The following is a 26,127-nucleotide window of genomic DNA, read 5'->3' as shown; positions in this document are numbered from 1 at the left end:
GGGACACCGCCCGCGCGGGGCGGTGCCGCCGCCATCTTGGGCGGAGCCAGGCGGGCGGGAAGCGCTGAGGGACGGCGAGGAGCTGCTCGGGCGGGCGCTGCCGGCGCGCGGAGGGGCATTCTCGGGGCTCAAAAACATCACCCCAGTTTGGGGTTTTGTTCGAAAGCGCCTTTCCGTTCTTTGCACACCATCCAGGGTCAGCTGTCTGTCGCTTCGAGCACAGTTTCCTTGAAGCGAACGATAAGGACTGTCATGTTCTTTTTTTAAATCAATCTCTATGTAAACATTTTGTAGCACACAGAAGGCAGTCGCTGACTTGTTTGAGTTTGAATAGCTGCCAGTCAGCTTGGAAAAACGCGCCCCGGCCTGATAGTACAAACTGTACCAGAAACACCACAGAACTCATAAATACAGAGAGGCAGTAGCACAACTCCAACACTTTGGCATTAATCTCACGCTGCGTAGAGGAAAGACTCAGGGCCTGCTGTGACACCGCTCCAGTGCAATGCCTGTGCTTTGAAAACCAGCCCGAGGGTCTGCTTAAGGAAAGTCTCACTTGCAGGAAACGCTGCGGGGTTTCACTTTCCCCATTTCACACAGCAGCCAATTGTTGGGCAACAGAGCAGGGTGACAGTTTTTCCCCATTTTCTAAGGGGAAAAAAAATAGTTAAGCTGCAGGGCTTTCCTGTGGTAGCAACTAGCCACTGAGATTTCCTAATTTCAACTGAATTTGTTGTAAAACCTGGGAGATTTCACTGCTATTTCTTCCTCACCCCAATGTGGACTTTTTCATTTTGATATTGTCAAAAAAACAGAAGGGAAAATAATGTATATATTTTTAAGTCCCATGATGCCCCAAACAGATCTGCCCATTCTTGGATCTTAGGAGCCATAAGGAGTCCTGTTTGGCACCTGTTAACTTCACTCCCTGTCCCCAGCAGTGACTGCTAGTGGAGACTGAAGAAAAACATGTAAAATTAGAGCAATTTCCTATTTTTCTCATGAACTGAACTTCTAAGGAGTCTTTTTGTTTGTTTGTTTGTTTGTTTTTTGAGGTGTGGGCCTCAGAGTTACAGAGGCTGCAGTTAATACACTCCTCTAAGAGACACCAACTGATACAATCCTCTGTGATTTCACACAGGATCACAGGGGTTGGAAGGGACCTCTTGGAGCTCATCTAGTCCAACCTCCTGCTAAAGCAGGTTCCCTACAGCAGGTTGCACAGGGAGGCATCCAGGCCAGCCCTGAATGTCTCTAGAGAAGGAGGCTCCATAATTTCTTTGGGGTCTCTCACCCTCATATTTATCTAATTTATCTAATTCCTTCATAGCAACGTGCAAATGTAATTATTCTTTTAAAATTCACTATTTGATGATTGAGGGATTCAATTCAAACTAAAATGCATATTATCTAGGAAACACATGCTACAATAATTTTGCTCCCATCTACTTTTGTTCATTCTATAGGAGCCAGCAGTGTTTGTATTCTGAAAATCACCACACTGCTTGCTAACCTTTGATCAGTACTTCATGGCAAACTCACCACAGCCAATTAATGGGCTGGCCAGAGCCAAGGATGAACCACGGAAACCTGTGTTAATCATTGCTGAACACCTTGATCCTCTGAGGATTCAGGTCAGCAGGCATTCTAACTTCAGTCAGGTCAAGGTGGGATTAGAATTGTACTCTTGCTATTAAAAAAAAAAAAAAAAGTTCATTGTAAAATAACCACAGGAAATACCGGAGTGATAAATAAGGATCCTCAAATCATTTTAATGGAGCTGTATTTAACATAAAATTGATACACAGTGGTTATTATTTCGCATGTAACATTAATGAGCAGAGGCATTTAAAAGAAAATCAGTCTGACGTACTCAGATACAATTGTTCTGATACATTCCATCTTTTAAATAAAAACATCTACATGAATGTATGGGCTTTCTTTTTTCCTGTGAAAAGACACAACATTTGTCTCTTTCATATGATGAGAAGTCCAGTAAAACAGGACCATCTGTAATTTTACATAATTTTAAAATAACTTCTGCAAGGTCACATTAATAACATGGATTTTTCTACATCAGAAATCTTCAATATTTTTTTCCAAAGCTTTGAGAGTTACATAAGCTACTGTTGCTTAGAGAAGACCTCATGCCAATGCATTATTGTGAGAGCCAGTATCTTTACATACACAACAGAAACTAATCTTCAGGAATCAAATTCAAGACTTCAGACTGATTCCCAACTTCCCTCAGTTAAAACTACTTAAACGTGTTCTATAAATTTAGCCCCTAGTCATGAACTATAGTTCAGGAAGCATCTGCAGTTTCTGTCTCAGGTTTTTGGTTGAGCTACTGCCATTTATAAATATTACAAGAGTTTAACACCTTAGCCTACCCTAAAAGCTAAAAATCACAAACTGATCTGTTATTTCTCAGCTGAGATCAAGATACACTCCGATGTATGATTTTTCTTTCTGCCCCTCTGTTGTACTTACCATACAGATGAGACACAGCAAACACCATTTGGCACTGCATCTTAGCAAATAACACGAAGGCTCAAGCCATGCTCGTTTTCTGACGGATTGTCTCTCTGGCACTGCTAACATGAAGGGATCACTGTTTTTGAAAGAATAGTTTCTCACCATTGCTAACCATCTGCATATTCAAAATCTCTTCAGAACCTGAGGACAACTTCCTATCAGTCAAGGGAAAATCCATCATCTGTGCTGCATTTTCGTGTGCTGAAGAGTTCATCATAACCAAGAGAACGCCCTCACGTTGAAGGTATGAAAGAATTTGGCAGAGAAGTAGCCATAACAAGCAAGGCCCTTCCCTAAAAAATAATGTTTATAATAGAAAATAATGTAAACACAGAACAACCTTTCATTCATTTCGTGTTCATCCCATCTCTTCCGAACAGCATTCTTTTTCCTCAGTTTACACAGCCAGACTGCTAGCCAACAGCCTGAGAAGGAAGGGCTCAGGAGCTGAACCAGAAATAGCTCCTTGTTTCCTAAGGATCAGTGTGTCTCATTCTGACCCTTCAAATATTCACGTTATTCCTGGGGTCCGCTTTCATTAGCTAACCAGTAATGATTAATTCTAAACTTGCTCTGTTGAAATCAGAATGATTCTTCACCCCTTCTAAGAAATTAATCTGATAAGATAGATTTCTTAAGCAGAAAGCTTCACTGGGTCCTGAGTTTTGTACTTTCTGGCTTTCCAAGCCCCATAAAAGCAGAGTGTTTTTGCAGTTCCATGTGTATTATCTTACTAAAAGCTTAAACTATATGATTTGTAAATATACAAATCATATAAATTTGTCAGGAGTCTGGCACTGTGAAGCATTCTGCAAAACACTGAAGGAATCTGGTCCCATGTGTTCGTTTCTGAATGAACCATATGCTGAAATTTGGAATTCCATCCTTAAAGTGTTCTGTTCAGGGCTATGGTTTAAGAGGATGAACACTTCTTTGTGTTTCGTTTGGACAGAAACGGGCAATAACTCAATTTAAAAAGTGTAGATGGCCTGTAGGGTGCTTTTACACCTCCTGACATTAAAAGACAATGAACAGATGTATTTGCTGTATTTGAATCTTTGGGGGTTTTGAGCAGTGATAGCAGTGTCTGACTGTGGGTTGGCAGGAAAGGAGTTTCAGACCTCTATCCCTCCAGCAACGATTTGCAATAACGCTTTCCAGCAGACTGAGATCCAGATCTCAGAAGCACATAAACACCCAATTCCCAGTCTCAGAAGAGGACACCGGAGCTTCATGCTCTCCTCTTGGAAGTGGTGAATCCATCCACCAGCCCTGTACAGTCATCTCCCTCTTTCCAAATGAGCTGCAAATCCTGTGCTGCATTGTGGAGTAACACCGGTACAAAAAGCTGTCATGCAGAGAAGCCTATTTATGTTGCCAACAGCTTCATACTAGCTGTCTCCAGGGGGGTATGGCACCTTCTGGCACAGTGAGGGCTTGAAAGGGCTTCGAGCTTGGAGGGAAGCTGGTGGGGGTCTTCGCTGCTGGGATGCCCATGAAGGACTGTAGCCACAGCTGTACACTGTGAAAGCCCATGCTCTTAGGTCCTCAGTAGTAGTACACCAGATCCCGCATGACGTGCTAATGAGATAAACAGTGTACTACTGAGACTGAGACAGCTCTGAGCCCACCCAGACACGCAGCTCCAGGCACCTTTACAGACAGGGGTCTGCAAGGATTAGCAGCAGCTGTTGAGCAGCAGTTATTTGCATTGCGGTTTTAGATGTACGGGGTGAATTCCTGCTCTGTGATCCATTAGTTGCTCATGTCCTTCACCTGCGCTACGCAAAAAGCTGTATTATTTGCATACAGGCAGGCCTTTTCTGTGGCTGTTTTGGTTAGGAGAGAGACTGGACCTCTAAACCAGAATGCCATACACAAGCACTTTGAAGGAACAAGGTCCTTGTGACACTGGAGAAGCCTGACAGTGACAGCTCAACTGTTTTTCCCTCCCCCTCATTTAATTTTATGCTTATTTAAGCATGGCAGTCTAAATAGCCACGGATGCCCTAAACCACAGTGTTTTGCTCCGCCTGGGGTAACTAAAGAAGGTGTGAAATTACAAAATCTAAGCTTTCACGCTTCAGCCTTAACTGATTACATGCAGTAATAAGTCAAGAAACAGTATATAAATACCCTCTGGTAAAACTGAACACGTGCTCTGAATTTTTAACAGTTTGGAGGGGTTTGTTTTGTTTTGTTTCTTAAACTATGAACTGAATGAAGTCCAAACAACCCCCCCACCCTGGCCCCAACTTTTTGCCTTTGATTCCCCAGAGTACTGTGATGCTAATTTAATACAAGGACAACTCAATTAGAGCAAAAGTAAAGAAAATGTGAAGTTTGAACAGCCTGAATAGGAAAGAGTTGTGCTCAGTGTAGGACGCACAGGGCAAAATCATCCTTAGCTCAGCCTGCAGTACACAGACAGCTGCTCCTAGACCTTATAGCACATCACACACGAGCGGCTACAAGTTGCTTTCCGCTGCCAACTTGCAAAAGAAAGATCTCAACCACTTCTTATTGCACAATTAGAAGTTTCCCAGCTGGCAGTCAGCCACATTGTTAAAGAAGCTGCACTTACAGCAAGATTCACAAAAGCTGAAAAAAGGTGGAAGCGCTTGGGAAAGAAGGACAGGTGTAAGTTTTAGGAACACACAACTGCCAGCAGGAAACGGAATACATATTCTGAGAACATTCAGCATAATGCTACATTCTTTAAGTATACTTTTGCAGTTCAGGTCTTAACCTGGCATGAGAACAATATGAAAACAAAACCCTCGCTATTTTGGTACAGATTGCTCATAATCATCTAAATGGCTTCTCTCTTTATCTTCCTTTGAAAAACATTAAGACAAATGCAAAAGAGGAAGGGTGCGCGGCAGAGAGAATCAAAATAAGGTGCAAATATTCACGTGTTAAGTTCTCAAGGTCTGAGAGAAGTGGGTGCAGTCCGGTGGATGTAAATCTCAAATGTGATGGAGATTCGGGCATTTTTCCTTGAAATCTTTTGTTTTTTACTCAGGTTAAGCTGGAAACAAACCCAACTGCAAGATCACTGGTCAAGTGATATCTGATCAATTTCTGTTTGTTCAGCACTTTTGACTGCATAGTTTTTACACACTGCAGATAAGAGGTGATCTGTTACAAGAACAGTACAATTATGTCTCACAATCTTAAACCTGCAAGTCTAAGTGGAAAGTGCCTCTGGAACACTCCAGTGAGCTACTCTGAAAAGAAAGATGAAAACACAATTCAGTGCTTAACCAAAAGAAAACAAGACCTTAACGATCAAATAGATGTGTAAGGCATCACGTAAGGCTACTGAGGAGCATACCCAGCAGCTAGACTGCTATTTTACAAGGGCTAAATTAATTAAACATGATTCAACTAGGCATGGAAATTATTTTCAGGCACGTAATTAGCAGCTAGCAACATGCTCGTTTTCTTCTGATACGAATGACTAGTACGTTAACACCACTGTAAGAAGATATTTCGTCAGATCCAACAAAAAAAGCATCAGTCAGAGGATGCTTCTGTAGGATGCAGAATTACAAATTATCAGAACTGATGAGCAGAATTTCTCCTGTGGCACCAATTGATATGAAGAAATAAAATGGGATAGCACAAGTGAAAGCACGCACACTGCAGCTACCTTGTTTGACAGGTCTTCAACACTCCCATTCACAACCCAGTTTCCAAGGGCCAAATTTGGCACGACCATCCAGGAAAGAAAACTGTTCCTTGAAGGACACAAATGAGACACTGGCTGCTTACTCAGGCAGCCTCCTGTCACTTGCATTTCAAACTATTTTACTTTCTGAGGTCACTCACAACTCTTGTGACTGAAATCGTAACTTGAATTCCGTGACTCCATATCTTGTTTACTAATTCACTGATAAGCTCCTCTCACCATGCTTACTATTCACTGCATCACAGTTTCTTTTCCACGTTGGAACAAATCAGTCCTTCCACTGCTTCCTTTGTAAGTGCATTGTCAAGATTTGTTCCACTTCAACACCAAAGCAAAGGACCGGCCTTGCAGCTTGGAAGCAAGATATCACTGTAGCAACTCAATGTACTTGTTATACTGCACGGTTTTTTTTCTTCTTTTCCTTCTCCTCCATACACGTTGAGCTACTGTACTAAGTTCCTGCCAAAAGTTAACTTTACAGGAGAGTGATTCCTTTTCAAAGGAAAGACAGGGCTGCCTCTATTGTCCTGACTCAGCATGCTGGGAACAAAACGAGGACCAACTGCAGAAAGAGACATTTGTAATGCTTATTCCAGAACATAAACAGAGTGAATGTGCAGCTGGTGCGGTAGTAGCAACAGAGCCTAAGCCTTTGCTCTTAACTTGGCAGGAAGAGCTGTAGTGCCTGCAATGGAAGAGAGTATTTTCTTGTCGCCAGACCCCTTTGCCCGATTCAAGAACACCAATGCTAAGATACAGCAGCTGACTTTAAGAGGACAGAGCCAATTAAAATTATACTTTCAGAAAACATCCAGAAGACTTTGGATGCAATATATACAGATTTTTGTAGGTTCATCTCAACTGTGACCATGACACCTCTAATACAGAAAGCAAGACGATGAACTGAACAAATTCAAAGAGAAATGTTTTATTCAGGCATAGGAAACTAGGGAATTAACTAAGATCTACATCACAAACCAACTTCAAACATATATAACGAAACCACTGAATGAGGGATTTAAGGTTGGGTTCGTGAGACTTCCACCATGCTTGCAGATTCCGTGGTTAAAAAAAGCCACCAATCTTGTTCTCAGAAATGTACTGTGCAGCATCGTAAACCAAAATACAGGATGCTGTTATACAACCAAGCATCTGGGGAGATTAATTCTGATGAAAAAAAAAAAATCTCTAGGATAAAAGCTATTTAATAGAATGAGGATGATGGCAGAGGAGACTACTGGATTTGTGCAACTGAATCAAGCTAGATGTTAGGAAGTATTATTTTACTAAAAAACAAGTCAAGCAAGTATTTTGCACTTTAAGCTTGATCGTAAGAGACGCCGAGTACAGAGCTCCTGTAATTCCCCACCAAAAAAAACTGAGCAGTACATTTGCAGAGAGGCAGGACTAAAATGACCCAGCACATTCAAGAATCTCTCTCTTAAGAGTATTAAAGAGAAAGAATTCAGTGAAGCCACATAGGAGGGTGTCCTGAGAGACACAGTAAATGTGAATAAAGGGGTACTCAGATCCACGTGGCAGTGACAGCTGTGGCCAATAACATAGAGAGCAGGAGGAAGACAATGCCAAGCTCAGAGCACAGTGAAAGTGGTTGGCCGAGTTAGAAATAAAAACCACGCAAGAGTTCTCTTCATCTGTTGTAAAGCTATCCTCCTATCACACAGAGTAACTTCAAGTCACTTTAGGTTGGATATCAGGAAACACTTCTTTACAGAAAGGGTTGTTAAGCACCGGAATAGGCTCCCCAGGGAAGTGGTTGAGTCACCATCCCTGGATGTGTTTAAAAACAGGGACATGATTTAGTGGAGGGTTGTTAGGGTGTGGATAGTATGGTCAGGTTGTGGTTGGACTTGATGATCTTTAAGGTCTCTTCCAGCCTGAGCAATTCTATGATTCTATGATTCTGAAGCTCAACCTCAATATACAGTTAAATAATTTCTCTACTCCAGCTCTAATTTTATCATTTTTTATCATTGCTACATAAACACTAGATAATTAAGAAAGCTGAAGCTTTTCCTGACAGTTTTCTTACATCCAAATATATATAGTCATTCTTTCAGCTATGAAGCATCATAGTGTGAAAAGTCTGCACTTTGCCCTAAACAGAACTGCTTAATTGATACACAGTGTATTTGCTGAAATGGCTTTACTGCTTTGGGGCACAAAGGTTTTTCCGGGAGTTGGTTTTGGTTTCTTTTGTCACTAAGATATAAACTGTTACAAGTATCCATTGGTACAGAATTTGTCCAAGAAGAACTCTATCATACTGCTGTTATTACAAGAAAAGAGACAAGGGAAGTAATCTCAGACAAGGACAGATGACTTGGCAGACATGCGAAGCAGAGATATCAGCCTCGTATTCCAAGAACAAACTTCACTACTGCCAGCGAGCTGACAGCTACAGTTCATGCACATCCACTATTTCCCATGAGCAGCAGTTGGTACAGTTTGCAGAAGTGTGAAGTCAGACATAACAATTCCATCAAGTTAAGTCATTAAAGAGAAAAAGAAACAGCAATCTGAACTTCATATTAAGAAAATTTTAATACGTTTTTTTCCAAGTTCTGATATATAAATACAACGGTAATAATGTATTCCTCTTTTGTAAGCTTGGATGAAATATATTGAAGTCCACTTTCCGTATGTTATATAAATAATCATCTAAAGCAACCTAGAAAAGAAAAGAAAAAAGGCTCAGTCCATACGGTGCACACAGATAATTGGGCATTAAACTTACAGTGATACATACAACCGGATTAGGAACTGCAAAAAGGCTTGACAGTATGTCTGTTTCAGCAAGTGGAGTGTAACCATCACGTTCAAAGAAAACACAGAAGACAACTTTTGAGAAGAGAAGCATTATATTTCATTACACCAACCAGAAAATGATTAAAACTAGACAAGATTTTGGCCCCTTGCATTAGAAAGGTTGCCTAAGAGTACAGACACCGTTGGAGAAATTCTGTAGTTAAAGAAAGAGTGAAAGTTTTGCTCAAACTATGAGGTTCCACAGTAGTATGTAAATGAAGTCTTTAGTAAGTTTCAGGTACTATGCTTTCCCATGGACATATAAAGTATTAGTTAACAATTTCAATTAATTAGTTTAAGCTTCATTTGATCTTCTACTTTTCACAAACACATTAGCACAAAAGCAAGGTCATCATTTCAACACTGCATGGTATCACACCCACCGTATAGTAAAAAGCAGGATATGCCTTCACAGGAACCTTCTTACTGAAAGATCTAGCCTGAAAGTAAATGGGATAAGATGGGAAGGAAGTAAAAAAAAAAGTACTTATCAGAATAGTTTGACATTTCAGACTGAACATAAAGTACTGTTATAATGTTTAGAGCCACCAGAATGTGCTATTCTCTGACATACTGAAACTAAGCCAGCACCATCCCTCACTGTACACAAAAGTAATTATGCAAAAAGTGTACTATGTTGGGTGATCCCTCCTAGAATTCTTTAACCTTCTGACAACCTTACAGTTTGCATAATAATAAAACAATGTAAATTAGCATCCCTCATTCCTGTAAAGTTCCAAGTTGCATCTCTTTTAATAAATGTGGCATCATATTTATTAAAATATGAAACCATATCAAATAATTCTCTGCATCCCAAGAGACAGTATTGATGGACCAGAAATGCATTTCTCTGAGGGGATCTTTTCGGGCCAGTCTTACCATCAGCTCCAGAAGTTCAATTATGCTCTATTTATATTTATAGGACTCTGCAAGTATCTCAGTGCCTCAGGCCCTCACTGTCTATGTGTAAACACTCTAAACTAAATCATGGCTGAATCAACTCTACAGTTTAAGTGCACATACAACTCAGCTACAGCAAATCTTCCTGTAGGGCTTAATTATAAATACAGAATCCCTCCTTGTTTCATCTCTTCTTACATACTAAAACAAACAAAAAACAAACAAAGATACTCTTCACAAACACTGATGAGTATTTATGAGTCTGTGTTAGTTTTCCATGGATCCTCCCATGTGTTCTTCTACCAGCAGCGTACGGGGCATAAAACCTGTTGGGTTGCAGTTAGCATTTTTGTAATGCTAAGAGTTTGGCCTGTGATGCCTCAAATCAGTGACAGCAGGTGTAGGAAACAAGCAGTGAGCATTAATTGTGCAGCTCTTTACAATTTTGTTGCTGGTATTGCATGAAAACTTTGGGAAAGAAGTTCTGTGTCTATTTCTAATACAAGCCAGGACACCAATGGCTTTCTTGGCCACCTGAGCGCACTGCTGGCTCGTGTTCTGCCACGAACACATCGATCCTCCCAGAAAAATGAGAAAATGTGGCTAAAACTTTAGGAGGGAAAAATACTGAATCTTTTCAGAGGGCAAATTATTTTAAAACTCTAAGATGAAATTAATGTGCATACATCGAAAAGGAAAATTACCTTCTCTGATCTAGCTTACTATTGGTATTTGTGAGAGCAAAGGAAAAAAGTAATCTTGCTTGATGGTCTTAACTCAGAATGGGTCTGCATGACTGCCATTTAGAAAGCACCTTATCTTCCCTGGCAAACTGATGTACCATAATCGAGATAAGGGCAAAAGGCCAAAAGGAGACCTCCTGGGAAAATGCAGGAGATAGTACTGAAGACAAAGATGGGGAACAAGTAAAGGCTGCTAACACATTTCAAAGGGCTGTGTGGGACTGACACAGCACCTTCATCGTACGCTTTTATTCAGATAAAACGCAATAGTCCTAAAGAAAACCACAACCTTCATTGTCTTCTTTTGCCCTCTGCTGGTCAGCAGTCACAGTACCAAAAAGAGCTGACCATGCTTCACAAACTTCTCTCACAGTTGATTAAGTGCCATTTTATTACACATAATATCCCCAAGATTTATTTAGCATTTTCAGATTGTTCCTTCTGACTGTGAAACGGGCATAATAACTGTTATCCTGCAAAGCATGTGTGGCCGTATAAATTCTGTGACTGTTAAAACCTCTGCAGTTTTAAGCTTCACCGCTCCAAGCAAGTCAGAGGGTGAGCGGTTGATAACACCCTTAGGCAAAACAAAATGGCAATTTTATACAGGAGAACTGATGCGCCTAAAGGCACTAACCCACTATATTTACCTGAAGTCTTGAGATATCATCCATTAGGGAAAAAAGCATCTTTATCTTACACAAAGACTCTCTGATTATTAAGGCAGCTAATACTCTACTGCGTCTTAATGCCAATTTCAAGTGGTTTGAACACTTAGCAAACTCTCTACTGCCCATTATTCTTCACTGATGATGATGGAGTTTGGTAGTGTTCTTCTGGTAGAAGATTAGGGGAAAAAAAGAGAAGGAAGTTTCTGCTTGAACACTCAAGTGGGCAGTTTTGACCTTCCATTTTCTTTGCTTCTTTTTCCAGCTTCTCAACTAACAGTTTCCTTTGGAACTGGACAAGGTGAAAGAGCATGAAGAGGAATACATCTAATACAAATTACACATAGGCTGTACTAAAAATAAAGCCTGAAGCTACATATTTTTGACCCCTAAAAATTAATCAGCTAACCAACAACTCACGGAACAAACCATGGATACCTTATTTTACCTTCAGAAAAATGAAAATTAAGAAAGGTTCTCCTGCCTATACTGCAGAAAATACTTTGTGATTATGGCTAACTTTGTAAGTGAGGATTATATTCATGATGTAAATGCAGAGAATTCCAACATTTCCTTACTTTGAAGCAGTATCTTTTCAGACTACCTGGACTGGATGAGATACTCAGAGCACACACGTACTGCTGACAAAAGAATAGTCTTTACAGTGCTTCCTGCAAGTTTTATTTTCCAGATAAAGGGAGACTAACAGTGCCCTGCTGATGAAGCATTCTTTTGCTTTTTGCATTAGGTTGCGAGTGTAGCTAAAAATAAGAGCATTTATTAAAAAAAAAGAAGTTTAAGCAGGTCTTCAGAATTCATTATCTACTGCTCCAAGCAAGAAGTGCCCTTCCTAATGCACTTGGCTGTGAACCCAAAAAGAAATAAACAGAAAACACATTTCCCAACACAGTTCTGAGCATGTCTGGTCACGTTAAGGAATGAATTCTCCCCTCCCAAACACTAACCAGCAGTTGGAGCCAAAATGCCCTCCCCTCCGGCTGTGCTGTGAGGTACCATATGTGCAAGTCCTTCCTATGGTGCTGATACCATTCTGGCTCATTCTTGCACTTAGAATATTCTGCTCAAAGTTTCTCTCCCAGTAAGAAGGTTTTTACGCAGTACTTACACATATGTAACTGCACCTGGCTGTGAGAAAACTGCCTTCTGTACCTACAGATAAATATAATATCCATACAGAAGTAGCTGTAAAATACTTACAGGTTTGAAACTTCTCTCAAAGTAATTTAGGTTAAAATATCTGAAATAAAGTATGCAGCTATAAGGCTTCTAACAACACATTCACAGTGCTTTGTAAAGGACAGCATCAACTATGTTTATCAAAAGAAAGAAAAGGGAGAAGGAATCTCACATGTTCTAGGTGAATATGGGCCTGGCTGGCAATGTCATAAATTACATCTCTCACATGTTTCTCTTGCTTGCATCTTATGAAATCCTCTTGTGAAACTCCATGCTAGACACAGGAAGGAAAAGCAAGAAGTAAAAAACTCTCAACAAACATCACGTTTCCATTTTAGCTTCACAAAAGATAGGAAAATTCAAAAGCTTGTCCCAACAACCAAACTGCTGACCTGAGACAGAAAAATTCCAAGTGTGTTCTGCTGCTGCCCTTCTCTGCAACTCCTCTTTTTCATTCATTTATTGTCAGTTACTTGGAAAACAATTCAAGAGAATAAAAAGAACCTTTGAAACTGACTCTGGACTTGTTCCCTAAAGATACTGTGGTCAGGCAGACAACTGTGTTAGGCTTTAAAGTTTTGGGAAGTTACATCAACTTAAACATAATCCAAAAAGCAGTAGAAAGCATAACAAAGCCAGCAACAGTTAAGAAAGAAGTCATGTTTACCTTGGGATTGGCAATGCTAGGTTTGCAAAATAAATAAAAAACATAAGAAAAGCAATCTCTGACTACAGTAACCAGGAAGATAGAATATAGTACATTCAGAACTGCACCAGTTTCCTGTTCTTCTCAACAACATCCAGACGTGAAAACTGTATAAAGGTAGGCAAGTGAGCCTCACAGAGGTACAGATTCAAGAACAACTCTGCAACACTTGCCTGCAGCTGAAATGCTTGCACAGAAGGGACACAAGCTGTTAGCCTGCCTCCTGATCTTTAACTATGCAGTTTCACTGTACAACACCTTCCACAGCAGGGATGACTGTGAATTTTCAGACTATAGCTGAAAACCTAAAAAACTTGGAAGGTCTCACATACCATCCAGGCTCAGAAGGGCTCAAAGCGAGGAGCAGCTTCTTCCTGCAGTCCCATAAACCTGACCTACATTAGTGTCTATGCCTTTCGCAGACTACTTCAAATCAAAACTTTCAATTGTACTGAAATTATATACAGAAAAGACTGCCACATGTGCCTTAAGCATCAGCGTAATGACATAAATTTTGCTCAAGCATAAAAAGAACAGCATTAACATTTAAAAATACAGACTGGAGATGGAGTAACTGCTGCCATGGCTACAGATCTAGCCAGAGAACATTCCAGTTTAACCAAATTGCAAGAGCTATTAAGTTTCAATGCAAACTAGGCGTAGAATTCAAACTGGAGAACTATACACCATCTCATACAGCAATGTATGGAATGTATGGTTACAGCCATCAATTGTGTGCGACCAAAAACAAGAAAGGAACACCAGAACAATTTATAAAAAGGCAATGTAAGGAGAAACTGGGTAAGATGGTTCACAAGTCCCCGTTCTGCATGTGTATTTCTACACTTCAACAGAAAAGATCCTGAAAGATAAACTACTACCAGATTTAACAAAAGATTAGAAAATGGGGAAACAAAAAAAAAACATGCTGGTGTTTCAGGAAGGTCATTCCTCTCACCTCATACCTATAAAACCACTGAGCTGCAGCAGAAACCACTGCACAAAGAAATGAACAAAAAAAGCGTGCTATTTCTATGCTAATGAAGTACAAACTCTTACCCAGTGTTGGGAGATACAGTTAGATACCATATTGTTCAATTCCAGGTAACTTGTTTCTCTTACCAACATACAAATGTCCATGGGCAGAAAGACCTTTCGCCTTGCACAATGGTACGGAGTAGCTCTCAGACAGGTAACGATGCCTTGAGCTTTCCCAATGTGACTGGCTGCGTGGTCAGCGTGGACGTCCCTCACACCTGAAACGGCAGAAATAGTAGGTCATACTGTCAGGCCTTTTGAGGAGTCTTCTCAGATGTGCATTACAGTCATATCTAAGGAAAGCTAACAAGTGTACTGATGCACTGCAGAACTGCTTATGTTCATAACCTGCCCTGAGACCTCATCTCAGAGGCGCAAAGCAGTAGGGAATGCAGTGATTCCTGTTCAGATACTATCCACTGCTACACAGAGCCATTTACACCAGCATATCTTCTTTCAGGATAGCAACATTCCAAGAACTGTTTTCCCTGCCAGAGAAATCATTCAAGTGTGAGATTCCTGACTAGCATTAATGCTTACAGTGTGGTTTCATCCATTAGTTGCAGCTGATTCAGCAGTGTCCTGAAGCCAAGGAGAATGGCCATATGCTTCCCCCCACTGTACCCATATGTCTGCCTTGCACCTCCCTTGCTCTGCCAGGGGTAATGAGATAGCAGCATCGTAAACCAGTACAGCTAACTTTGGTTCCTGCCTGGCTACTAACTGAGACGAGAGGATGGTGACTGCGGTAAAGCAGTATCATCCTTCTTCATGGCAAGACCATATAATATTGGCTTATAACACAGGGCTGAACCAGGATAAAAGGAAAATTTAAAGGAGAACTAAAATTCACAACGGAAGCAACATTCCACAAAGATAGAAATGGGGATACAGGACCAGTGAGCCTACCTGACACCTGGAAATGATACTGGCTATAGCAGATTCATTGTCCAAGCCTTGCATGGGTATCAACCCTTTGGAAATAGTGTATACAGGCAGACTATGTGGAGTTACTTTGGCAGTGGTGGTAGAAAGCAGACTTTGGAAGATAAGTTTACAAGTCAAAATGAGCCTCACAAGAGAAGTAACCCAAAAAAAATCAGTAGAATGAAGCAACACTACTACAAGGAAAGATACGTACCAACTGGAGATGGCAGGATTAAAGAAGCTAAAAAAGCACAAGAAATTTAGCAAACAAGACTAGGTCTGTGTAGTATAGAAAAGACCACTGATGGGAAACAGTTAGCCTATGTTCAATTAATTTCACCATTTCTGGAAGAAAACACGGGATAATTGCTTAAGGTATAGTGAAGGAGATTCTTAGATATTTAGTTAAATTGGCATATTGAAGAGAAGTTAAACATGATAGGAAAATCTGGAGTCTCCACTACAGATTTCAAGAACAGGATCATCTGACTTGCATCAGAAGTGAGCCAAGCACCCTTCAGTATTAAAGACAATTCTCAGCATGGAAGACAATGATATTTTTCATTGTCCTACATTTCTACAACCAAAAGCTCAAAGACATTTGCAAGATTTCACTAAATCCCTACTGAGAAAGCAAATATCAGATGTTGAAATGTGGGTTCTTCATTTCCTCCTGAGAAGACCGTGCTCTTTTTACTACTCTTTTTTTCTCCTCTTTCAACCTCAGCTTTGACATTCCATCAGACAACTCTGATGTTGTGACTACAATATTCATGCTAAATATTATACTACTAAAAAATAAACCCCAGCCTTTTTACATCTGAGCTCATACAGACAATAGTACCATGATGCAACACACACCTAAAAGAAAATTAACCTCTTCTTCACCTCAAGTGAACAGTTCTTTTCCAGTCTCCGAGTATTCTATTACACAACATTAGCTTTAAACTACAAGGACCATATTGTCTTTGTTGCCTTTTTTCTAGCTATTCAATTATTGATAGTTAATCTGCTTTTAGGAAGGAGAGAGGATTCAGGCCCAAGTTAACAACATCACCAAGGGAAGCTTATAGGTTTGGAACTGTTTCAAAATAACCAGCATATAACACTGCAGTACAGAACAGTAGCTGCTGAATAACTACAGTGCTCTGTGTCCTACCAAGTGGAACAACCAGAAAACAAAGTAAAGAGCCGAATTTACCAGACTCCATAACAGGGGCAAGAAGAACAGAGCAGTAGAAAACTACAATGAACTTTCCACTGAGTTATCTTCTAAGGAAAGTATGTAGTTTTAAGAGAGCTGCAGAAGGGTTCCAGGTTTAGATTTCTTCTGAATGCTCAACTGTAATGTGACAACTTCTGCCGAAATGAAAATTGGGTGGAAAAAGTGCTGCTTTTTCTTTTTTGGAACAATGATAAAATATCATACCAGTATTAATGAGTCATCAACGAAATCTAAAAATGGGAAAGCACCTACCCAGCATTTCCAACGTGAGGTAGAAGAGAGCACTCTGAGTGTTCTCAGCATACGTTTCAAGCTCCTGGATGTTACGGTATGCTCTGTCATCCAAATTCTTCTCCTGTAATTTGAACATAGGACTTAAGTAAAAGGTAGATATAACTGCTATTTGTGCTAGTTATGTGTTCAGATTAGCCTAATCCACTATTAGCAAGAAAAGGTAAAATTAAGAGATCTAAAAGGAGTATATACTCAGATAGAAACAGGCACTGAAGCCCATAGCAACTCTACTACAAATAAGTACATGCAACCACAACCAAGTCTGGTGACTGGAGCAATTACAACCTCTTGCAATGACTAATGAGCATTCTTTAGAAAAAAATGATACTGCCAATAGAAAACATTTTATTGTATTCTTACACTACCAAGTTGCCAATTTTAATACTTTATTAGCAACTGAAGAATGGAAAATAAACAGGAATATATACTTGAAAACATGCACACAAAAGAAGAAAAAAAAACTCAATCCATCACACACATGAGTTTCAAAGTCACATGCAAACACTCCCCAGAATAGAATTTCTGACATCATTCTTCCTGTCCAAGTGGCTTTTGTGGCTAAAATCTACCAGTTTTAATATTTAAAACTCTTAAGTCTTTCATAGCAACAACACCGAAAGTAACTGACTATCCATTTGTTCACAGTGTAACTTCATGAGATACCAGCTTCAGCAGCAAAGCTATAAATTCAAGGAATTCCTGCCCTTAGAGTGGCCCTCGTGTCAGAGTTGATAGCAGCATCACTGCACCTGTGAAATTCTCTCATATTCTCCTCCTAAAGGGTGGGTATTTTCAGATTTGTGTTATTGTACAGCTCTTAGAGCACTGCCTAGCACACAAGGGAGAAAAACAGCAAAGTATGGCAGAAGAGTTCAGACAGGTTATTCCAATTCTGAGGTTTCATATCCATGACTCATCACATGATAAGGCAATTTAGGGGCAAAACTGACATAGTAACATAAGAGATGAAAAAGAATACAAAGATGCCAAGAGCAGGACTGGAATGGCATAAAAAGAGGCTGTGTATGAGGTTTGCTTCTTACACATCTTCATTTCCATTTCTATTAAAATGTAGTTTTTCAGAATTTTTAATAGTTGTATGTAGAGACCTTACTATTTAATCTCACCAAAGAGGACTTCCCACAGTTACAAACAGAAAGGCCAATTGTAACTCACAATGGACTACCACTAGAGGCAACTACTTTAAATCAGAAACTAAGGTCTGCAGTATAAAAATGTGAGCACAGATACATTATCAGAGCAGAGAACAAAAAAGATACAGACTCACAAGCTCTGCTTTAAATTCTAAGGGATCTTTTTGGCCAAGACGAGCAGAAATTGTAAGAACATCAAGGGAGAATTAAAAGGAAATGCAAAGTGTTCTTCTCAGGAGAAAAACCATTGTCTGAAAAAGATGAATTACTTAACCTTTGGTTTTACATACAAACACATGAAATTATGGGGAAAAAGTCTAATATGATTGAAAAGAGAATGAGACTTTGAATGGTAAATACTTACTCTTTCATCAATGATCTTCATGAACCACATTTTAGACAAGTTATGCCTCTTAACAGCCTGAAAATTATATAAAAAATTGATGTTAATGTATAAAAAATGATGGCAATATTGCATTATGACAGTTGAAAACTATTTTCCATGGACTGTATTCACTGAATCAAAGTGGTAAGTTAGTGAAAAAAGGAGAATCTTCAAACATAAAAATTATCTAGCTGGCATTTGCTTCGAGTTAACACACACACACACACCAAAAAATGAAATCTTAGATATCAATTAACTAAAAGCATTTCTATAACAAAATTGAATATTACGGTTTGGGGATATTTAGGGTTTTTTTTTTTTTTTTGCTTTTATTAAAGCGTTTCATATTCACACATCCGTATTTCGGCTCTTAACTTGTACTTGACTTGCTTACTGCAACTCTTCAACTTCTCTTCAATCCTCTTACATCCATCCATCCATCCACGCACACAAACGCACACACACTCCTCCAAAGCCACATGAATTTCGCAGACCAGGCTGCCAGCAAGACTATAATCATACATATAAATATTTACAAACAAAACTTATAGAGCAGATTTCTCACAATCTTCACCCTTACAGTTCACTACCAACTTCTGTACGCACATTTTATTTGTAAGTAGTTTTTCAAGGTTTGATAAAACTAGGTCTCATTGCTGATTCAACAAATTGTGCTTTGTGGAAGTGCCAGGTATGTAAAAAAGTGAATTCTAAGTTCCATCAACACATCAGTTTGGCTTCTCATTCATTCACCTGAGGAGTGAGTTGGCAAATAAAGTCCATGAAACAGTCGCAGAAGGTCAAGAATTAAAGTGTCACACCAAGCTCTGCTGAATTACCCTGCTTGTGTGCTACATCCATTTTAAGCTACCATCATTGAAGTAAGCTCTCATTTTTCAAATTCTCTCGTTTTCCCCAGAAATGAACAGAGAACTAGACCCCATTTTGCATTGGTTCAAAATGGACATACATGTAAGAACAAACAGAACAAGGTTGCCACCTAAATTTATATTAAAGTTACCAAGAGTAGAGCCATTCACAGTTCTAGAAATATCTTTACAGACTATTTATATACTTTACTAGCACATCCAACTCTCAGAATCCAAATTGGAGTATTCTGGAATACACAAAACTTTTTGAAAAGTTTAACATACTAAATTAGTATTCCTTCTGGGAAATCAGAAGTGTCTGCATACAAACTCAACAGTGGGAACAGAGTATACTTAAAATATACTGTGTGAAAGGCATGCAGAGCTGTTAACAGCTCTGCAATACAAGAGTCCAGGTGTCTATTTCTGAATCTTACTTTCTCAGAACTGCAATGATATTCACAAAGATCTGCAAAGTTGCACTCTTCAAATAAGTCATTCTTGGGGTATTTGCTGAAATACAGAAATTAAATCATATCTTGAATGCAGAGGTCACCTGGACAGGTTGTGCTATAGTTTGCTACAGTGCTCTGCAGCAGTCAGAGGTATCAGAGCTCCCAGAAACACTTTCAGACCTTTTCTCGACACCTTACTTCAGGACCTATTCTGTTTGGATTGTCTTCTCTCAGTCTTCCCTTCAGAGACGTCACATGTAAGCTCAAATCTTACCATACAGACAGGCCAATTCTTCCTTCTACTTCGAAAACAACCTTCTGTGTGAGAACGGAGCACGACTAGCAGTCGTAGCTGTTGGAAAGGGCTGCAATTTATATCTGAACTATGTCTGTAGAAGGTTAATCTTTAGCTAACAAACATTTCTGCCCCACGCTGATATACACGTGTAGCCTGAAATTAGAAGTAGTGGAAAGAATACATACAATCATATCCAAAACCAACTTGTACCTAATCTACTCAGACAATTAAAAGTGAGGATATTTTCAGAAACAAAAATAAACTCCACAAAAGCAAGTTCCTCCTTGGAAAGGAGACAAGCATTTGGGGAGAAAACAATCTTGTTTCTGGGCAGTTTGCCATACACTGAAACAGAAACAGAAAGAAGGAAGAAAAAAAATTCAAAGGCACAGACAGATTGACATGCAGAACTATTGATATTGCATTCTAATGTGTTAAAGATGGAGCTAGCATGATATTTTAATTCTCATAATTCAGCAAAAAAGGTTTGCAACATTTGCCAGTCTTCATTCTAACTGTATGGACACTTTGTTGTGGCTATGGCACACACTTTATAAGAGTTAAAGATACCCATGAATAGCTTTGCTCCTCCTAAAAGTGACTAAATAACAGGTGTTCTTCCTTTATTTTACTTCTTGGCTTCACCTGTATTTTCTCTTACTTAAATGAAAAGTACCTTGTTTAAATCCAACTTGAACCCCTGTGTTGACAGACAGGAACAAATGTTCACTTATGCTTTATTTTCACACTTGAAGGAAGAACAACCAGGGACAGCCCACAGTTTCAGCACTCTCAATCATTCAAAGAAGATTTGGAAAGAACTCATTTTTGTGGTCTCAGAGGTGCAACAGAGAACTAAAGTTAAAACACTCCAGTCCCACAGGAACTGCATTCTTCCAACCCAGCATTACAGTGGGGGTCAGGGATTTTTAATGCAAACAAAGCAAATGAATACTTGGATGAAGAGTTCATATTTGTCTGCCTGCTTTTCAGCTGGTCCATGCAACTACCTACCTACGGGATCTACGTTAACTGTATTCAGCTATGGAGACCTAGACAAACTGCAGCTTCTCCTGCCCAGGAGCCTGGAGATCCCTAGTTTAAACACAAGTTCTGATCTTACAGAACCTTCCAAAAAAGCATCTGCTGTAAGGCTTCTAAGACTTGCTGTGGCCTGTGGCCCTAAGATGACCAGCACCACACAGAGTTGCTATCTCTGAAGAAATTCAACTCAACATGACTCTGAAAATCTGATCCACTACCTCTGAAGTTCAACCTGCTCTGAATGGGAACATGGTCTAGATGACAACCAGAAGCCCATACCAATTCAATTACTCTGTGACTCTAAATCGTGATCAAGTGGAGATCAATTTTATAATGCCTTCAGTCATCTGATGAACTTCTCAATGGCAGCTCTACTTAGAAATAGAAAATCTGTACAGAAATTCAGCCACGACTCAAAGAGGAACAGGTCTGTGGGCGTACTTTGTGAGTAATGTTCTAACATCTGCTAGAATTCACATATGGACGTCTTGGTAAAAATAAACTTTTAAGTTCACAAGTACATTTCCTGTTACTCAACAGACACAAAAGGATCTGCACAGATTATCATATATAAATAGAAGTCAAACAACCCTTTAGCAAGGAGAGAGGCTGTATGAAGATTCTCCCTGTTATCCAGTAACTAGGTATTGAAGGTCTTGGGCTTCTCCTCATACATAGTTTGCTAGATTAACCCCTGTGCTTTGTCTCCTGTCTTGCTGTAGAACTTGCTCTTCAGGCAGGACCAGCACTCGCTTAGGAAAGCTGACTTACACATTTGACAGTGGAATTGTGTGCATACTCAGTAAGTTGCCAACAGCCCCACACTGCATAGTGAGGTCAACACACCGGAGGGAAGTGACAACCCAGGATGACGTCAACAGACTCAAGAGATGGACCCATGTGAACCTTATGGAGTTCAGAAGGGCCAAGTAAATGGATTGGGACAATCCCAAACACAATACCGGCTGGGCAGAAAACTGATTGAGAGCAACCTTCACAGAGAAGGACTTGTGAGTTTTAGTCGATGAGAAGCTCAGTATGAGCCAACAGTGTGCACCTGTAGCCCAGAAAGCCAACTATATCCTGCACTGCGTTAAAAGCAGCATGGCCAGCAGGGTGAAGGAGGTGATTGTCCTGCTCCACTCCGTTCTCATTAGACCCCACCTGCAGAACTGCATCCAGGCGTGGGACCACCAGCATAAGAAAGATGTGGAGCTGCTGGAGTGGGCTCAGAGGAGCCTATGAGGATTCTCAAAGGGCTGGAGCACCTCTCCTACCAAAAAACACTGAGTGTGCTGGGCTTCTTCACTCCTTCAGAAGCAAAGGCTCCAGAGACATTACAGTGGCCCTGCAGTACCTAAAGGGGGCCTGACGCAAAAGATGGGGAGAGACTTTTTTATCAGAGAAATGTAATGACAGAACAAGGGGTAATGGTTTTAAACTAAAAGAGGGCAGATTTAGATCAGACATTAGGAAGAAATTCTCTACTATGAGAGTGGTGAGGCACTGGAAAAGGTTGCCCAAAGAAGCCGTGGATATCTCATTGCTGGAAGTGTTCAAGGCCAGGTTTAAGCAACCTGCTCTAGTGGGAGACGTCCCTGCACATAAGCAGCAGAGTTGGAACTGGATCCACGCCAACCCAAGCCATTCTATGATTGGATGATTTCAACTAGGTCTCACCTAAATATCCTCCTTCTCTGATTCTATTCTGTGATTGTAGGTGGGAAGGTACCATACAGACATAAATGCCCTTTACGTTAACTTTTTTTATATAAAATAACACAGTTAACAATGCAACACAACACACGCAAAACATTATTTCTCACAGCAATATTTTCATCGAGTGAAATTCAGGGTAACAAAGATCTATCTTACCCTCCACAGTGCTACAGCAACTGGCTGATGTGGTGGGTTATCACAGTATATATCTTCCACAGCCTTCCTCCAGAACTGCATTCGCATCAAACCTGTAGTCTTCTGAGTTATGGAGTCTTTAATCTGGAAAGGATACACCTGGAGTGAAATTCACAGTCTCCTTAAGGCACTTTGGTCTGCCTCTACTGAAAAGAGGGACAGAGGACCTAGACTAACTCACTGGGAAAAGGGCTCAGTTCTCAATTTGTTTACTCCTAATGAAACTTACAACGCTACAGAGAGTAAATAAAAATAAAATCTTCACCAGGATGTGACTTGGGAACTCAGAGAGTTTAAGTCCAGGACAACTCCCACCTTGGCATTCTTCTCTGGATAAGAAGCAGTGTTAACAGCAGTGAGGGAGGGTAGCACTATAGGCTGCCAGAAGCACAGCCCATAGAGACTTATCACAGGGTTTGCTGAGTAAGCACATCTCTTGGACTGCTCTGCTCCCTTCTGGCAAGTGCCACCAACTTTTGTGGTTGCATTAGCAGTTTCTGGCCATCCAGCAAAGGTGAGAGACTGCAACCACTCCCATACCACAAATCTCTAATTACAAACTTCTCTCTTAGTAGTATTTCCTTTACTTAGCTTCTGCCAGCAAGTGACTCCTTCATCCAAGTTTTTGATGGGCGTTTCACAGACAGGGGTTAGCTACACTTTTCTAATTCACTCAGAGCATTTGAAGCCAGCACAGATGCAGTCACATAGCAGTACCACGGACCACAGCCTGTTTGTTATCACATAATTGTGAAAATAGAGAACATAAAGGAGAGTCACAAAATCTAGACACGTGAACAAAATAAAGCGGGGGAGGCAATTTTCCAAGGGCCACTCAAAACTAGAGGTTTGTAGTGACTTCTTTTTTCATTGCCCTTTATAGTCTGAAAAGTTAATCTCAGCAAAACGCCAGCTACATGTTAAGTAACAGTTCTGAAACCCTAAATTACACATTTCCAGAGTTCACAATTATATTTTAATACCTGCCTGGGCCAGCTCCACATTGAAGGCTCTCAAGGCAAAAGCAGAGGTTCGAGATTCTGCAGGCAACAGCAGAGAACACAGAAACCCTTCATAGTCACGTTTTCTATAAAAGGACAGAAAGAATGCATATATTATTTATAGCTCCACGTAAATCAGGCATGCTGTTGCTTAGTACAGGCCTCCTACAATAGTAGCAGCAAGTTACAGTTCAAGAGTCCAACTTTGTGCAAAAGCAGCACCTTTTAAGCTTATTTTGAAATAAGGCGAGCTCCAAGAGGGGGGAATGCAATCTGAACTCTCAATGTACCGCTCAAATCCAGATCTCAAGGTATTTGGCTGAAGGCATGGAACAAGCTTGTGGAAGAACTGCAAACAGAATCCAGACTGTCTGACATCCAGACTTCTGTTCTAAATATGAAACCACATTTTGTTGAAAGATTGTGTGTTGGAGCTTGACAGGAGAGCAATGGATTAACCATCATAGTTTGGTTTATTGACAACTATACTAGAAGTATAAGAACTCTGGCACTTGTTGCCATTCTAAAGTGGTATACTTTTGTTTGGCCACTTGGGTGTGCCACTAAACGAAGAACAATCAGAGCACAGGGAGAATGATTACGAACTGCAAAATCATACGTAGGTGTAACTACCAGAAACACTTGGTCACCTCGGAAATGCTAACTTCCTTGATTTGAGCAATATTTGTGTACTTTTGATAAGCAAGGAACACGATTCCTCAAGAGAACCAAAGTAGCAACTCCAAGTTATGCCTTGAGAACGGGGAAGTAAGCGTCAAGTTAAATATTTACTCATTTCCATGAAGTCTGTCCTTAAATGTACTCCAATTTCTTTTGAATGTGAGCTTAAGATAGCAAAACCAAACCAAACAAGGGGGTAGTACTGGGGTTGCTACTTTTAGCATGAAACAAAAAGGAAATGAAATTTAACAGCTGTTCTCACCCCGTAAAACACACAACAGCTGATAACAAGCGAATACTTAAGAGTTCTCATAATACATGGCGAACTTGTGTTAGAGCCTGATGCAAAGCCGCAAATAGCAACAAAAAAAAGGCATTTCTGAATTTTAGCAGGCTTTCAGCCACTTTCATAATAGAATCACTGAACGGCCTGGGTTGAAAAGGACCACAATGATCATCGAGTTTCAACCCCCCTGCTATGTGCAGGGTCGCCAACCACCACACCAGGCTGCCCAGAGCCACATCCAGCCTGGCCTTGAATGCCTCCAGGGATGGGGCATCCACAACCTCCTTGGGCAACCTGTTCCAGTGCGTCACCACCCTCTGTGTGAAAAACTTCCTGCTAATATCCAACCTAAACCTCCCCTGTCTCAGTTTAAAACCATTCCCCCTCGTCCTGTCACTATCCACGCTCATAAGCAGCTGTTAACAAAGAACAAACACATCAAACCCCCCTCAGTTTAAGTCACTTTCTGCAAAGCATTATCAGCTCAAAACGAGGAATTGTTTCTGAACAGACTGTAGAAACACCCAGTATTGTCCAACCTGGGCAGAGCTGCGAAGTTTACACACACCAAAAAGAAAGCCTTTATCGTAATAAATAAATGAGAGCTGTCTGCACTGCCTGAAGCGACTGATTTCTGTTCGAACTCCTCGGCCTTTCGTTCTCCCCTGCTGTTATGGTTTCCATGCAGCACATGAGCTACCGTCAAACAGCGGCTTCTCATCAGTGACCTCAAAAGCACAAGCACTGTTCATTTCACTACTCTAAAAGACTACTTATAAAAACTCACAAGCATTTTTCTGTTTTCAACAGGAAAAAAAAAGGGGGGGGGGGGGGGGGGGGGGGGGGAAGGTCGTATCCATCTTATCTTCCGTGACTGGGACCGACCCGCCTCCCGCAGCCCCATCCCCGAGCGGGCCGGGCCGCCTCCCCGCGGCGCACAGCGGCTCTCCCCACCCCCGAGGCGGGCTGGACGCGGCCCGGCCTCCCCGCGCAGCACTCACCGCAGCAGCTCGGCGCAGTACTGCGCTTCTCCGCCGGGCTCCGGCCGGCTCCAGCCCGCCGCCGCCGCCCTCCCGCCCCGCGGCCACGGCAGCCCGCCGCGGGCCCCCACCGCCCTCAGCAGACGGGGGAACGACACGGGCCGCAGCCCGCCCGCAGCCGTGGCGGCCGCCATGCTGCCCGCCGCACCGCGCCGCTCCGCCCCTGCCGTCAGTCAGCCCGAGCCCATAGGGCGGCCCCTTCCTCACGCTGCTCCGGGGAGCGTACGCATCGAGGGGCCGA

The 26,127-nt window shown here is 41.0% G+C and overlaps 1 protein-coding gene across 6 annotated transcripts; it reads right to left on the bottom strand.

Moving 5' to 3' along the window:
- Positions 1 to 8,778: 8,778 nt before the first annotated feature.
- Positions 8,779 to 26,037, bottom strand: NDUFAF6 (NADH dehydrogenase (ubiquinone) complex I, assembly factor 6). Of its 6 annotated transcripts, none has more exons than XM_025148049.3 (9): positions 25,848 to 26,037; positions 23,862 to 23,965; positions 22,840 to 22,962; positions 18,278 to 18,334; positions 16,718 to 16,820; positions 14,398 to 14,531; positions 12,742 to 12,843; positions 9,445 to 9,501; positions 8,779 to 8,924 (listed from the first exon to the last, which is right to left on the bottom strand). In XM_025148049.3, the coding sequence occupies exons 2-9, from the start codon at positions 23,880 to 23,882 to the stop codon at positions 8,796 to 8,798; spliced, it is 726 nt and encodes a 241-aa protein (XP_025003817.1). In that variant the 5' UTR covers positions 23,883 to 23,965; positions 25,848 to 26,037; the 3' UTR covers positions 8,779 to 8,795. The 6 variants fall into 6 exon arrangements, with proteins under 6 accessions (XP_025003817.1, XP_015138423.1, XP_040551830.1 ...); XM_015282937.2 differs by having other exon boundaries at positions 23,866 to 23,965; XM_040695896.2 differs by lacking the exon at positions 9,445 to 9,501.
- Positions 26,038 to 26,127: the final 90 nt, after the last annotated feature.

Source organism: Gallus gallus, chromosome 2, assembly GCF_016699485.2.
Source record: "Gallus gallus isolate bGalGal1 chromosome 2, bGalGal1.mat.broiler.GRCg7b, whole genome shotgun sequence".
NCBI lineage: Eukaryota > Metazoa > Chordata > Aves > Galliformes > Phasianidae > Gallus > Gallus gallus.
The sequence above is the reverse complement of the archived record's forward strand: the minus strand, read 5'-3'. Positions and strand labels throughout refer to the sequence as shown.

Coding starts and splice junctions, on each gene's coding strand:
- NDUFAF6 (XM_015282937.2), bottom strand. CDS start 26,020: ATGGCGGCCGCCACGGCTGCGGGCGGGCTGCGGCCCGTGTCGTTCCCC. Junction 23,966..25,847: donor TACTGCGCCGAGCTGCTGCG/GTGAGTGCTGCG, acceptor GTCCTTTTATAG/AAAACGTGACTATGAAGGGT. Junction 16,821..18,277: donor TGAAGATCATTGATGAAAGA/GTAAGTATTTAC, acceptor TTCAAATTACAG/GAGAAGAATTTGGATGACAG.